The sequence below is a fragment of the Trametes versicolor genome (assembly GCF_000271585.1).
Source record: "Trametes versicolor FP-101664 SS1 unplaced genomic scaffold TRAVEscaffold_15, whole genome shotgun sequence".
Taxonomy (NCBI): Eukaryota; Fungi; Basidiomycota; class Agaricomycetes; order Polyporales; family Polyporaceae; genus Trametes; species Trametes versicolor.
In genome coordinates, this window is record NW_007360335.1 from 94,574 (window position 1) to 109,716 (window position 15,143).

Genomic DNA, 15,143 nt, shown 5'->3' on the forward strand with positions numbered 1-15,143 from the left:
TGTCATAGTATCATATTCCGAAGTGAAATCGCTTTGCACGACGCTGTGGAAGCCTTGACGAGAGTAACAAGTGGGACCAAGAAAAGCGCCCAAACAAGTGGTCGGAGCGCGTGAGGCGCCGAAGGTGGTCGCATAGCAAACAGCGCCGCGGGCAGAGACGACAAGCCGGCGATGAGACAAGCGGCGGGCCCGTGGTCGTCCTATTTGCCACTCAATATTCGGTGCAGACGGGTGTTCGATGACATGATGTTTGGTTGAACGGTCGGACAGGCGCCTATTTACAGGAAAGGGCACGATACATGAGGCTGTCCACTGTCTGGCACGATACGGCAGGCCTGGGCACTTGTCGATTCTCACTGGGCATGAATGCGTACCGTCCCATGGTCTCGCAGATAGCTATCCTATGATTCAGTGTTGCGTCCAAGGGTGGCCGCGCGTCGTGTATGCCTACCTGCGCTTTATATCTGCTGGCTGGTTAGCCTACCGCTGCGTTGGACGAGTCTCCCGAACGTTCCGCAAACATGACAATGAGCACCTGCACCGTTGTACTCGGGCTTAGTCGCTCATGGTAGCAGGTACGCCTTCGCTCACAACGTCGTGTTCACGCTTGACGGAATGCTCATCTTTTACCGCCTCGCAGGGCTTCTGGACTTAGGACACTGCTGTTTTTAACTCTGCGTCCTCCCCCTTTGTTCCTGCGCGTCTTTCTGTGCATAACTACTGCCCTATCGTGCATGTTCCGCCGTGTCTTCTCAGCGCTGAGACCGTAAGACTCCTTTCTCTTGCTAAGTGGTTTCCATGTGCATCGACCTTTGCAGCATCGGTGAACACCGACGTCGATCTAGGCAACGGCTGCCATGTGCCTGTCTACCTATCCTCGTGCTGGGAAATTACCGGACGGAGACATTGAGGCACTGGCAGTAGTGGAGGCTATCAATATTGTTCAGAGTCCCGCTCCACGGCGCCGTAACCCTATCTTCAACCATGATGGATGCGCCTTCTGCTCTGGATCCTCCAGATCTCGTCGCAGCAGAACTTGCTCAGAAGCTGCTCGTCAAGCTTTCCGGACCACGATATCTCGCCAGGGCGAAGGAGACGTGAGTTGCAACTATCGCTACGTCGAGAAGTCGTCTCATCTTCAGTACTTTAGACGTTGCAGCAGTAAGTGCACATCTCCTATGCAGTGCACACTTTTCTAAATTTTTACAGAAAACCCGCACGGTGCGCCGCGGAACAGATAACGAATATCCGGCGTACGGGGTTTCGCGCACACGAAGATTCATATTGCAGAAGCCAGGAATATTGTGGACTAGGGACTAGCACGAATATGTCTCGACGTACGCTACGTCTCCATCCCGAATATCCGTCTATTTCGGACTACGAAGCCGTCTCGCTGATTTCATTTCGCCGATGATAGTCAACAAACAGATACCTGTTCACATGAAACATCTTTCGCGTTGATATCAGATGAACAGCGGTCAGTCAGAAATGGCGATATGGCGGATTTCGAAGAGGACATATCGGGAGTTGGTTACGGCCTTGACGCTCACTCCAAAGTAAGCTGAAACCATAAAGGCCGGACTGACGAGTTTGACATGTACGTTTCATATATGTATCGGGCATACCGTCGGTCTCAGGCTCTCCTCCACCATCCCTACGCAACCGACCGCCTTTGACTACACACACCTCTCGAGTCAAAGGTGAGCATGCTTTTGAGCAACCGCGTATGACGCTGACTCGCGGGGATGTTTCTTACCGGTTTCTAGGAGATCCACGGAATGCCGCGCTTTCTGGATACTTCGACGGGCGAGTTCGAGTGGCATAATGATCCTCGACATGTTGCCTACGCCATTCTCTCACACACCTGGAGGTCTCCTGAGGATGGCGGCGAGCAGTCCTACGACGAGGTTCGAGCCCTCCAAGTCGCAGTAGCCGAAGAAGTCCGGAAGGCGCAGGTTACCGTGATGAACGAGCTGCAGACTCTCACAACTTTGCAGCCTTCAGCGGTCGTCTCAACTCGCGTCTCGCACTCCCTCGACAGATGTTCCACGCGGTCCTCCATTCTTTCCCATCCGAAGCTGTCACACAAAGTCAAGGGCATCTGCAAGGTCGCGCGTAAGGCCGGCTTCCGCCTCGTCTGGAACGACGCATGCTGCATCGACAAGTCGAGCAGTGCCGAACTCTCTGAGGCGATCAACTCGATGTACGACTGGTTCCGACTCTCGGACATGTGCTACGTCTACCTCCAAGATGTTGCGGACGGCGATAGACCCCAGGAAGCCCAGTCCGATTTCCGGAAGAGCCGATGGCACACCCGCGGTTGGACGCTGCAGGAGCTCATCGCGCCCGAGTGCGTCGAGTTTCTAACGCAGACTTGGCAATTTCTGGGCACGAAGCTGGGGCTTGCCTCGACTTTGGAGGAGATAACCGGAGTCGACGTCAATATTCTCACAGGCCGAGCCACCTTGAACTCTGCTAGCGTTGCGCGGAGGATGTCATGGGCGGCGAAGCGAGAGACGACGCGCATCGAGGACCAGGCGTACTCGCTCATGGGTATTTTCGGCGTCCACATGCCGCCTATATACGGCGAGGGCAACAACGCCTTCCTGCGTCTCCAGGAGGAGATAATCCGGACTATCCCCGATCAGACCATATTTGCCTGGGGGCGCAGCTGCGTCTTGCGATCTCTCAATAGCTGTCAAGATCCTAGGGACTACTGCCTGGACAACCCTTGCCTTCTCGCCAGTTCTCCAGCGGAATTCGAGCATTGCCGCAATATCACTGCAGTCCGTCCCTCCGATATCGCATCACGCTTGCATTTCAAAGGGCGCGAGGATGTCCCGCCGCTGCACTGCATCATCACGCCGCAGGGAATCCGCGTACAGCTTCTGTGCGTCAATCTTGCGACGATCCCCCAAGTATCGAAAGCATTTTGGGCGGCCAACAACCAGCGTCCATGCGCCGACTGCGCCGGACGCGGACAGGCGGACGTACTCGCATTCCTACAATGCAAGGACGCAGACGACTCGCTCATCGCACTCCCTCTCTGCTGGCCGCGGGCAGTGCGAAACGGACACCAATATGGTCTGTTCGTTGGAACCCACGTTCAGTGCAGTAAACGGAGTCATCAGCCATTCCACACCGTGCGCTTGACCAAGGACGCGTTAACGGAAGCCCTCGCCCACGTCGGGCCTGTATCCACCGAGGTCTCCCTTCTGCACCACCACACAGCACCCCCAATCCCGAAGTCGCGACTCCATAACAGTGCCAGCCGGGACAGGATGGGTAACATCGATCTGTGGCCCGGGGACGACCCTTGCGGAGCGGTCTTTCAGATCACGCCCCGTAGCGTAGCCTCTCTGGCTACACTCGGTTTTGTGCCCTCGGCCTTGGAGGTGACACGGTCGGAGCGGGAGATCACCCTCGCGACTACCCTCGCGTACGGCGGCGCGGACGATGCTCTTCGGGATGGAGAACACCAGGAGACTATACGGCTGTGTATCGCGCTCACGCAGCCGAAGTCCGAACATCTCTGGTTCCTGACTCTCTGGGACACAGAGATCCGCGTCTCCGTAACGCCAGTGAACGTGAGCCAAGTGCAGTCTCGTGAGTACTACCCTCCGCACCCCGCATGTCGTCCCTCTCTCATTTCTTCTCTTTCTTCTTACGCAGGCGACGAAGTGCTCCCTGCCCCAACTGCTACAGCATCTACCTACACCGAGTTCGACTCACAGTGGGCTTGGAGACGCCTTCTCTCCCATTCCGAATTCATCATCCCTTCCGACGCTTTCGTCTCTAGGCCCCAGAGCGGCCCCGGCATGGTTCGACTCTTGCGAGTGGTCATGGAGCGCCCGAGGGAGAGCTTCGCGATCAACGACACCAAGAACGTCTGGCTGTCCATCGAGCTCTCGGAGAAGTACCGAAGTACGCGTCAGATGGCGCTGAGAGCGTCAAACCGCTCCCCGATGGAACCACCTGCTGACAACACCGGACTCCCCGTGCTGATCGCTTCCGCGCCCGGGCCTGCTACCGTGCATCCACTGATGCAAGCAAAGTCGCCTGTGGGTACTTATTCAGTGCTCGCGCCGCCCTTTTCATCGAATAAAGGAGCTAATGTAGGGGTTCTCGCCTAGATATCTTCCGTGCGCTCGTCAGAACATCACGCCTACTCGCGTTCGGCGCCATCCGACGGTACCCATGCGTGCGCCCGGATTTCACCCACCGGGAGCTCGCTCGCTGGGAGTTCGTCCACCGATAGCTCCCCCACTGAGACGCTCGTCGAGTCGATAATCAGTACCAAGCGGCCACGACAAGTGGGCGTTGACGAGGACGCGCTTCAAGACGGCCGCGCGAAGAGAGCCAACACCGCTGTACCTCGAACGGACCTGCTCGAGAGCAACCAGCCGACGACGGTGAGTGTACCGCTCGGCATTCGCCCGTCGTTGTCAATGTCAGGGTTCCCTAAATATTGACCTTTTGCTACCAGGAGTTACAGGGGTGCAACAAGTGACGGGGGGGTCTCTGGCTATTGTAGAGCTCCGAGCGTCCTACTTCTTCCGTATCGTGCACAGACATCCCAAAACAACCTCTGCGTGCGTCCTTCGTTTATACGGTTTTCCCGATATAACATTTTACCCGCGCAGCCTTCCACCGCTTACTGACCCTCTTCAACCCCTTATCGCACCAATCCCCCCCAGGCGGCACGAACTCGCTCCTCAGCTGCGCCGCATACAACAGCGGGTCCAGTCCACAAGCACAGCATCGCACATCGCCGCGCGCCACGCCCTCGCCTCATTCCGCCGTGTGAGCCCCCCCGCCCTCGTTTGAACACTTCGAGCATCGCACGTCTCGCCTCGTGTAGATGTTGCACGAGTTCACGCATAAAGGCAAAACTTGCTCGCCGTCGCGTTGTTCACTGTCCAGATTGTCGGACTACCCGCATTCGCCTTCACGGCTCGCGTATACGTTCGGGGGACGATGCGTGCATGTCGGTGCAGCTAAGTACTGTCATGGTGGAACAGTGCTGATATATCAACTCCTGCGCTGCACGAACGGAGAAGCTCGCTAATTCACTCCAATTACGCAGCAGGACACACCTGAGCTCACTGGATACTGCACGAATTGTACGAAGTAAAGCTGCCTTGTTTAGTTCTTCGGGACTCGCAACCGCTGCACCAATAAAATCGCACATCGTCTACCTCAAAAAGGGTAGAATCGGGCATGTCGTGCGAAGCGTCGCCATTCTCCCCCAAGTCCGTACCGTGCATGAACAGTCGAGAACGGGTGGCCGCAACAATATCGCATCTGTAAAACCCATATACAATCCAAGAACGGCGTAACAAGATCTGTAAAAAGTACCAAAGTGCCGCACCTCACCTCTACGACCCCGCCTCCTCCCCCAGCGGCCCCAGCCCCAGCCACACATCCAACTGGCCCCACCACAGCACGCGCGCCGCCTTCCACCGCGATCAAGAGAGTCCAGTTAGCTAGAGTGCCTCCTCGTTAAGTAGCTCCTGACTATATATCGCGTACGACTTCTGGTCGAGTACACCAGGGAAATTTAGGTCGTTAATAATGTCATTATAACGTCGTTAACGTAGAGGCACATGTCGTGTATGCTACATCGTGCAATATCGTACAAGTCGTGAATTCGCCCTCTCAGGGCGCTGCGACGCATCGTGAGTCCGTGATTCCATTGCCCAGCCAGGTGCGCGTGTACCGTCGCGGGATGGTATCACACGAAGACCTGGCCCATCCAACGGGTCCACCACTCTTCCCTCCGCCGCTTCAAGTCGGTCTCCCACTCCCTAATGCAGCAGCTACACCATTGCTTCAGGTGCAGCTCGTCCATGCGCGCGAAGATGTTGTAGCGCAAGGGGTCCCATGCACCCTCTGCGCGTTGCCGAGTATCCTCCAGCATCGCCCTCCACGCTTCCATGCGCTTCGCGCCCTCCCGACGCGCACACCCCTGCCCGAGTGTCTGTCGGAGCAAAGGGTGACAGCTTGTGTGCGCGTACTGGTACAATCCCGGCATGCGCGGCGGAGAACGAAGCGCATCGGCCCAGAGCGCTTTAAGCATCGTGCGCATGTTGTACACGCCGACCAGCACGTCCTGGCTGATGTCGACACTCGCGCGGTCGGTTACGAGAGCGGTCCAGAAGTCCTCGCTGCACGTCAACTCGTATGCAGCACGCTTCGCGACGCTCTGGAGGCCGAACTCTTCGGCTGCACGCAGCGCTGCGAGAGCTTCAGTGTACGGACGCGGACCGTCATCAGGGGAGGGTGTGTGGCGCCCGATGCCTCCGAGGTTGGCGGTCTGGTATGATTCGGCCATAGGAAGGCGGCGGTCGTCCCACAGGGAGCATAAACGAGCTTTCGCCACATGCACGACCGCACCGCGCCCGAGCTCGTGAGCAGCTCTCAGTAAGGATATAGTTGCGTTGGTCGAGAGTGACGCCATCAACGTAGCAGCTGCCCTACAAGGCGATGAGTAAATCAAGAGCGGGACGAGATCGGAGAAGACGTACTCGGGCGCCCGGAATGGGCTCAGTAACAGCTCAAACTGAGCCACGGTCAACCCCGCTGGAGTAGGGTAGGCGATGCCCACACGCTCTGCTTCACGGCGCACGGACCGCGCGGGCTCCTCGCCCGGCAAGTCCGACCGGATTCGCCCCGCGGCCCTGCCATACCGTACGGTAGGCAGAGACATGACCGTGGGACTCTGTAGGGTGATGCATACACGTTAGTGTCGCGCCGCAGCGGTTACACTATCACTACGTACCAGCCGCCTTGCCCATCCTCGCGGGGAGGAACGCCCCGCAAACGAGCGAGACGCAATTGTTCTTCCCAAAGCAGTCTGAAGAGGACCGCGGCGCACAACAGAAGTGTTACCAGAGTTTGAAGTAGAGGCATTCATAGATATTAAAAAAGACAGACACGATTTCGGTTGGAATAGTGAGTGTGTAGGGAGTTGAGCCAGACGAGACTGAGGGACGATGAAGGCAGAACGGGGACTTAAATACGGGTTGAGCGTGCCACCCACGGACAAAGTGCAAATGGCTCACTAAGGACGGTTGACGGTGCCGCCTACAGGCTGTGAGGCTTTGTGCGACGCGTTGTGCTCGCGTCGCTGTTGTTAATGTCTAGTTCAAAGAGATAAAAACGCCAGGACGCACTGGATCGTTCGAGTGGTTGCTACGAGGCGTTGATGTTTCCTGTCTAGCTTCGCGACCCGAGGCGAGGAAAGCCCTTTCACGTAGACCGCGACCCGTTATGCGAAAGAAGGGCGGGTCAAAAGGCCTGATGTGTGCAAGTGTCTCCATCAGCTTGCGTTGGAACTACCTCCCAGATCGTTCCGGGGCCGGGGGGCTTCTGCGAGGTAGTACGAGACGCGAGCGAGACCTGTAGGGGACGCGCCGTATTGACAGACCATCTGATTTCGCAGCTGCTAGTCCGTAAACGCTGCGAGGGATGTTCCTGCAGCGCGCCGGTCTTGAAACATGCTTCTGAAACCGCGAACAACGTATCCGCTGGATGACGCGGGCGTTGGCTTGTTCATACAAGAATTTGCCAGCATGGGTTCCCTGAAGAGCGTTCGTCTACCGCTCTAAAGATACGACTTACCACTGCGATACCGAAAGGCTTCATACGTAGCCAGTACGGCCGTTCGCCATGCTAGGCGTCGAGGAAGGTCGAGTAATTTAGTGGCAACGAGGCAGCGACTCGGCGAACAGCGTGCACGCGCGCGTTTGTTTGTTTGGGCTCTTCGTGAAATTTCGTCGCTTCAGAGCTAGTATTTTATCTGCAAAGAGACAATGTACATGCCAGAGAAACTCGCGGGCAAGGAAGGTCGGGGTCGTGGACGAAGTGAGACGGTCGGGGAGCGCCGGAGTGTTAAAAGTCAGATGCCGTAATCAGCCGAGCGTCTCCAACGGGCGCTCTACCCCAAATTGCTCCTTCTCTCCTTCCTGTCGCCGGTCGTCTATCGCTCTGCGGCCTCTACGCGCATACAAGCCTCGGAGGGTTTTTCTAGTCGTCGTCTGGTCTCTGTAACGACGTTAAAAATGTCTATCTAGGTCTGTACAAAGCTGGAACTTCTGGATCTGACCGACATTGTACAGGATCGCCCTGCAACAGCTGGACTGCTAGCACTGCGTCCTAGGGTCGCCTGATAGACATCCCAGAATATTCAGACCAGGTAAGCATATAGCGCTCTCTGGTATTCTGGTATTCAAGATAAGGAGGCGCTTCTCTACACTGTGCATTACCGTCGCACGCGTGCACGTACACGTCTTGGTGCCTCGCAAGTGTTCTGCCTTCAGCGTCAGACTCGCCTCCGTCGCTTGTGTGACTGTAGTTCGCATTCTGCGAAGCTGTCTCTTGCAATATACGGTACTATCATAATCCTGGCTCCTAGGGATACCTCTGGGTCGACATATGAACAATATCAACGCGTAGTCGTCTTGGGATCTGGCATGGGACAATACGCCGAGCATTACGTTTCAACCGATCTCCTTAGCTTTCGTGCGTAGCGAGAACTGACAAGCTGGATTTAGTCTCAGAGGTATCAAGCTCTCAAACCATGCCGCTCTACGTTCGGCGGTATCCCCGCATAAACGGCCCCTGGTGGCGCGTGGAACGGCCGTCTGTATCGGACCAAATGTCAAGTGTGTACAATCAAAGTGCGTTTTGCAATGTGCGATGCCATATTCCTCTCGATGTGTAATTCCGACATGCGCTCAGGCTCTCCCGGCGGTCAGCACAGAACAAAGGTGAGTACCGCTGTATAAGAGAGGGCGATATGCAACCTCTTCGAGCTGCGCGGACGTACATGCTTGGAGTGCATGCGCGCCGTTGTGGCAGCCCGACGATGCCGAGCGCGCGTACTTTCCGGGATTTTCGGGGAGAAGCTAGCTACGCATTATTTGGTCATCGCATAGCCTTCCTGACTTTGAGCGGACGGGCTGTCCTCATTCAGATGTACACAGCCTTGGACGTGCTTCCTTGATTTCATCAAGAAGCTCGAGGATCGTGGGGCTCATCGCCCTTCCTTCCTCCCATGCCCCGCACTACCGCTCTGCACTCTCCATCATCTTGGCCCCTAGCCCGATACCGCCTTACTGGTGCTCTAGCTTCCGCCTACGGTATACGTTTGGTGTTCAAAGTGTATGTGAGTGAAGACTCACCCATACCGCGTGTTCACAGACTGACCAGTGTCGTCGCTCAGTATGCCCCGCTTTTTGAACACTCAGACAGGCCAGTTCGTTTGGATGGGCGACCCTCGCACCGCCCGCTACGCAATCCTCTCTCACACTTGGAGATCCTCGGGACACGGGGAAGAGCAGTCGTATGCGGACGTCCGGAAGCTCTAGGCGGCCGCTGCCTTGGAGGATCTGCGGAACAGCCCGGAGGGTACGTCTAGCAATATCGAGCGCAACTCCTTTTTCTCCCACCCCGAGCTGTCCAGCAAGATCAGCGGCATCTGTAAAGTCGCGCGCGACGCGGGATACGAGCTCATCTGGATCGACTCTTGCTGCATAGACACTGCTAGCAGCGCGGAGCTCTCCGAGGCCATCAACTCAATGTACGAATGGTATAGCCGTGCCGACATATGCTACGTCTACCTCACCGACGTCCCCGATGGCGAAGATCCGGCGGCCGAGGCGTCGGCGTTCTTGCGAAGCAGGTGGCATCGACGAGGATGGACACTGCAGGAACTTATCGCGCCGAAACACGTCGTCTTCTTGACCAGCAGATGGAGTTTCCTCGGTACGAAGCTGCAGCTAGCCTCGACGCTCTCGAAGGCCACGGGTATCGACATCACCGTATTGACAGGTGTGGTGAGCTTGGAGTCGATCAGTGTCTCCCGACGCATGTCATGGGCGGCCGATAGGGAAACCACACGTATCGAGGACGAGGCGTACTGCCTGTTGGGAATCTTCGGGGTTCGCATGTCTCCCATCTACGGCGAGGGACGCCATGCATTCCTCCGACTCCAGGAGGAGATCATCCGCACGATCCCGGACCAGAGCATCTTCGCTTGGGGACCCCGTCACGTCGATCTATTGACTTTGGACACCGCTCGCACGCTTCCGCCCAACATCTGGCATCCTTGCGAAGAAGGTCTCCTCGCTACTTCTCCCCGCGACTTCGTATGCGCGAACAATATCACCCCCCTCTCGATCTCGGAGTTTGCGCAACATCTCGGACGAGCACAAGACATCATCCCCCCGTTACACTGCGTCTTCACTCCCCAGGGCGTCCGCGTACGACTTCTTTGCGTCGACCTCGCATTGTTGGACCAGGTCATTCCCGCCGTCATGCAAACGGGGGCCGGAACGAGGGAGACCAGGCCTTGTGATGAGTGCAGAGGCCGAGGATTTGCGCACTATCTAGGGATCCTGCAGTGCGTGGACAGCGCCGGGTCACTTGTCGCGCTTCCCCTATGTCGCCCGCGGCCTGGCCCCCGAGAGCATGGCTCTCTAGTCGTCACGACTCACATCACCTGCGGAGCCCTGAATCACGACCCCTACCACTCCGTACGGCTGGCGAGGACTCTCATGAAGGGCGCGTTTCCGCTGCTTCCGGTGGAGGTGTTCATCTGCAGGACCACGCCCCCAGCTCATACCTCGCATGTGTGGTCTCCTATGGCATCTTGGGACCGCTGCGGGAGGCCTTCTGCCATTCGCATCGCTCCGTGGTGTAGAGATGATCTTCGAGCCCTTGGTTTCGGTATGTCTCCTGTGGACTGTCGCCTCGAACGGCTAGCAACGGGCGAAGGACTCCTACATTTCTCTCTCACCCTCACACGCCCACGCGAGCGTCATATCCTATCCGCTGGCGATCGTAACGATTGGGAGCAATATGTCCAAATTCAGCTCGAGCTTTCCCACCAGTGGTACTCCCAAGCCCTCGTCGGCTCGTCCAGAGTCCACTTCTCTGTCAACCACTACTATCCCTTGCCCCCAGTCACCAGCTCTGGCCCAACGCTCGCAGCTCTCGATCCGGTAGGCCCAGCTGCCGTAGAGGTACTCCAAGCACACCCGTCTTCTCGCCAATCCCCTCCGAAGGAACCCGGCGTCGGCACCCACCACGAATTCCGCTCTTTGCTCTGGGAGGTACAGCATAGCGAAGACAGCACATATCTACCTTCCACTCAAGCTCGGACACAAGCCACCTACGTCCTCCGCTCAGATGCCGACTGCAGGAAGGAATCATTCAGGATTTTGCAGCTGTCGCTTCAAGCTCAGTCGATACCAAGGTCTGACGTATCCTGGCCGCACACTAGTGTCGATACTCTATGGCTCTCGGTTAGACTGTCCGAACCGATGTCGAACCAGCAGCTCGCCGACGTTGGGTCGGACCCCCGATACATATCACATCTCCGATGGGGCAATGTAGCGCCGGAAACTCGTCCGCGACGTCCCTCCAAGGTGGGGGTGTTCCACTATACCCGCCGCCATACAATCGGCCATCAGTCATACCTGTGATGACATGCATACCGGTACGACACAATTTGCTGCCATTTCACGCATCCTGGACGCCCAGTCTGAGACGTCCCATAGCCTCCAGCCGTCGACCTAGAAGATATCGCATATCTGCCTCATGTCTTTGCAGAGGACACGCTGGCCCAAGACCACGCGCACGAGCCCGGGCTACAAAACGCGGAAATGGATGCATCAGACGCACACTCAGTGGCCGCGCGATCACCTTCCCTCTTCAGTGCCGTGTCCGCGCCGTCTCGCAGCAGCTCCACGTATGGCCAGGTCGACTTAGTAGCCCGGCTGATGCAGCGCGTCGAGGAACTGCAACGCGAAGTCAACGACACCCGCGCGGAGATGGCTGCGATGTCTTCGGAATTACGAGCCATCACGACAACTTCAGGTATGCGCGCGAACACCTGAACAACGAGTCCTCAATTAACAATCATACTCCTCATACTCAGAACGTCGCCCACGCAAGCGTCGTCGATTAGCCTAGCATTGCCCCAATGGCATATCACGACTATCTCACTAAACACGGTATGCTCCCTATCCTGTGTTGTGCTGCGTAGATCTCCTTTCGCTCATCGATGTTTAGCAAACTGTCATTGTCAATCGTCGTCTTCACACACCAAACCCTCAGAGCAGCCCTACTCGTCGGCTTGGTCGTCGTTTGGGATGACTGCGTGAGTCATATGCCTCCCACCCATCAGAGCTCGTCCTTCGACTACGCCGGGGAAGGTGATCACGCACTATCCGCTGCGTTCTTTCCGCCGACCCGCTCGCAAGAAGCGAACACCGTATCTAAGGCTGCTAGTCGAAATACGCGTCTTCCACGGAGCTCTTCGCGGCTCTCAAACGAGGACCCGGCTGGGGTCGTGGTCCAATCTTCCGCCATCCATCAGCATCCCTCAAATATTGGCGACGCCGCATCCTGCGTCGACTTCTTGTCTCTGCTCCGGGGTGTCAGAGACTCGGATATATAGCTCGCTCGCGTTGTTGGAGGTGTTCATAGACGCACGGTCGCCGCGCAGGCTTCCCTCCGCCCCGTCTGGCCCCGCTCTCCTTTATAGTCTATCCTACGCCATCCTTACCCATACCCGGCCGCTTCCGCAAATTGTGCCGCCGCATCGTCTCACGCAGTGCTATCTCTTTGCCCCATATTCGTCGTCGCTCTCCTCGCAAACGTACGCGGACTTTGAGCGCTGAGCACTACACTTTCACTCCCCCCTTCTCCTGACGCATGGACGCATCCGAATTCTTGGCGTCTGCTATGTGCGAGGGCGACTATGGACCTTTTACGTGATGTCATATACATAGCACTGTCTAGGACACTGAAACGCACGTTATATCCCCTACCTTACTTCCCAGCGAGCGGCGCTGGTGGAATTTTGAGCCCTGTGAAGGAGATCAATGAGATGAACGGGAGAGGCAGTGAAGAAATTGCACGCGCCTGCAGGGTCTGTGATAGTGTCAAGCCGCGCGAGCACTGTGGACATCTTCAACGCCATGTCTTGCATTTGCGTCGACAGGGTGGTGTTCTGGGAAGACAGAACTGCGATCTGCGTCCGCAGAGCGTTGTTCTCATGTCGCAGCGCATCAACGCTCTCGCGCCTCGCGTACGACGCCCCAGTGTCTGCAATCGACTCGGGAAAGCGATCGCTCTGGAGGTCCGTTGTCGACTCAGATGGCGTGTATCCTAGCGGCGGTAAGGGAGGGTATCCAGGCGGCGGCCACACGCTCTCAGCACGTTCGTGTGTGTCACTCCGCTCGGAGATGCTGTAAAGCCATTGCGGGAGCTCCCATGCGAAGCCCGGCACCTCAGGAATCATACGGCTGTCAATAGCACCGTCTCCATCTCGCACGGCAACAGATGTGGGCTGTTGTGGGTACATATGTCAGCACAGCAGATGACGACGAGGAGACAGGCTTACAACGTCCGAGGAGATAATCTCAACTCCTTCTCCGTTGTATTCGCTCCAAGTCCTGTCCGTGGTGGCAAACCGTCCGTGGCCGTACATCCCATGACTAACGGCGCTCTCGAAGCTAGCCGTTCCAGTGAGGTTCGAATTCGAGAGCCCTTGCGAATGAGTGAGCGGAGGTACCTCCGAGAAGCTCTCCGTCGAGCAGCCACCCGCTGAAGAGCTATCTGTTGCGAAGTCGTCCGTTTGGGGCCCAGACAGGCAAATCCTCTTCGCATATTCGCTCCCCAGCGACGCCCGACGCGAGCTAGCTTGGCGTGGCCGCTTTTGACTGGGCTGTGGCGGGGCGGGGAGTTCAGAGGACCTCGCAGGCTCGAAGCCGGGTATAATGATAGACTCGGATGTCTCGAGAGGTTCCGGAGATGTACATAGTACCGGATCCTACATAGCGAACTCGTCAGTACATTGAAAATGTGGGAAAGCCAGGAGCGTAGAAATCGAAGTGGAATGGGCTTACTGTAGCACCTGATGGTCGCGATGAACCGTCGGCAGGAAGTATCGCAGAGGATGGGCCGGCGTTATCGGTCTCTCTCTCAAATATATCCGAGAGATCGATGGACAGCCAGACGTCGTTGTCGCTGCGAGCACCGGGATGGGGTAGCTCCAACGCTAAGCGCAGAAGCCGAACTTTGAAGTGATCGTGTTCCCGGTCGAGGCTCGCTGGGACTATAAAGTCGGCTTGTGCGACAATTCGCTGGAGGGTACCCCCGGTGTTGAACGTGTAAGTGCGAGTACCATCGCTACCATCGACGCATGGGGCTTCGAATCTCGGCATGCTAGCGATATCTTTCAGATTTGTAGATTCAGAATCGTAGAGGTTCGAGGACGGCGGCTGATCATCGTGGATGTGGATGAAGTTGATGACGGAGAAGCGAGCCTTTGTATCGTCTTCTGGGGGTTGCTTCTTGACAGTCAAGCTCGGAGGCCGTTTGCGCGTAGACGGTGTGTACGAGCTGAGGGAAATAGACAGCTGAATAGCCTGCTGAAACGCTGAGGACACTTCTTCCTGGCTGAACTCCGTTTCCGAGTCGAAATCGTCTTCCGGGTCGTCTTCAAAGCTGTCGCCGGCGTCACCCACGGTCAGAGTTAGAGTGGTCGCTAGAGAGATATCCCGGGACGTTTCCGAGTACGTGACATCTAGAGGGGAGTGATAGCATCCGATGGCAGCCAAGGCTTTGACGCTGCGAGGTGAGATACCAACGGCGGCGTGGCCATCGTCAGCCAGCAAGGCAGCCCGAGTCCGCGGAACCAGAGCTCCCGCGGGAACTTCGAGGCGCAATCCGACGCATGATTTGGGAATCAGTGGAGACGAGTTGCGGTGGAGGAGATGAAGTTCGATAGGGACCGGCCGGACGTGTTCTAGTACTTCCTCCAACACCGTCGGCTTCAGGAGCACAATGCGGTGGCGCAGCGCGGGACACGCACCGCACGAAATGTATGTTGTGATAGAGAGTCCACGATCGTTGCCTGGTGGCCTTGGCTCGCACAGAGGTAGCGCGGCGAGGTTTCCCTCCGAGTCCTCGCACCGCAACAGGGCGAGTCTGTCCGTGATGGGCCAGTGACCACACTGGGCGCAGGGCTCGAAGAGGGGTCCTCGGATACGTCCAGTCCAATTTGGCGCGAAGTCGGGTGCCTGTGGTAGGTGCGCAAGATCAAGACATAGCAGCACTACGCGAACACC

General features: G+C 57.1%; 5 protein-coding genes across 5 annotated transcripts; 3 read left to right on the top strand and 2 right to left on the bottom strand.

Moving 5' to 3' along the window:
* Nucleotides 1-1,964: 1,964 nt before the first annotated feature.
* On the top strand, nt 1,965-2,663 carry TRAVEDRAFT_136475 (uncharacterized protein; the record flags this gene model as incomplete). The annotated part of the gene is made up of 1 exon (XM_008046871.1): nt 1,965-2,663. A coding segment is annotated over one exon (699 nt), but the record flags the coding sequence as incomplete, so codon positions are not given.
* A 344-nt stretch (nt 2,664-3,007) lies between these two features.
* On the top strand, nt 3,008-4,827 carry TRAVEDRAFT_24684 (uncharacterized protein; the record flags this gene model as incomplete). Its single annotated transcript, XM_008046796.1, has 7 exons — nt 3,008-3,084; nt 3,116-3,606; nt 3,673-3,733; nt 3,800-4,061; nt 4,134-4,412; nt 4,456-4,592; nt 4,698-4,827. 7 exons carry the CDS (start codon nt 3,008-3,010, stop codon nt 4,825-4,827), a joined length of 1,437 nt encoding a protein of 478 aa, XP_008044987.1.
* Nucleotides 4,828-5,734: 907 nt separating this feature from the next.
* Nucleotides 5,735-6,709, bottom strand: TRAVEDRAFT_53936 (uncharacterized protein; the record flags this gene model as incomplete). The annotated part of the gene is made up of 2 exons (XM_008046872.1): nt 5,735-6,476; nt 6,528-6,709. 2 exons carry the CDS (start codon nt 6,707-6,709, stop codon nt 5,735-5,737), a joined length of 924 nt encoding a protein of 307 aa, XP_008045063.1.
* Nucleotides 6,710-9,058: 2,349 nt separating this feature from the next.
* TRAVEDRAFT_53937 (HET-domain-containing protein) lies at nt 9,059-11,903 on the top strand (the record flags this gene model as incomplete). Its single annotated transcript, XM_008046873.1, has 4 exons — nt 9,059-9,165; nt 9,227-9,346; nt 9,404-11,117; nt 11,565-11,903. 4 exons carry the CDS (start codon nt 9,059-9,061, stop codon nt 11,901-11,903), a joined length of 2,280 nt encoding a protein of 759 aa, XP_008045064.1.
* A 932-nt stretch (nt 11,904-12,835) lies between these two features.
* Nucleotides 12,836-14,677, bottom strand: TRAVEDRAFT_24687 (uncharacterized protein; the record flags this gene model as incomplete). Its single annotated transcript, XM_008046797.1, has 4 exons — nt 12,836-13,360; nt 13,415-13,843; nt 13,920-14,643; nt 14,664-14,677. 4 exons carry the CDS (start codon nt 14,675-14,677, stop codon nt 12,836-12,838), a joined length of 1,692 nt encoding a protein of 563 aa, XP_008044988.1.
* Between the last annotated feature and the right edge of the window lie 466 nt (nt 14,678-15,143).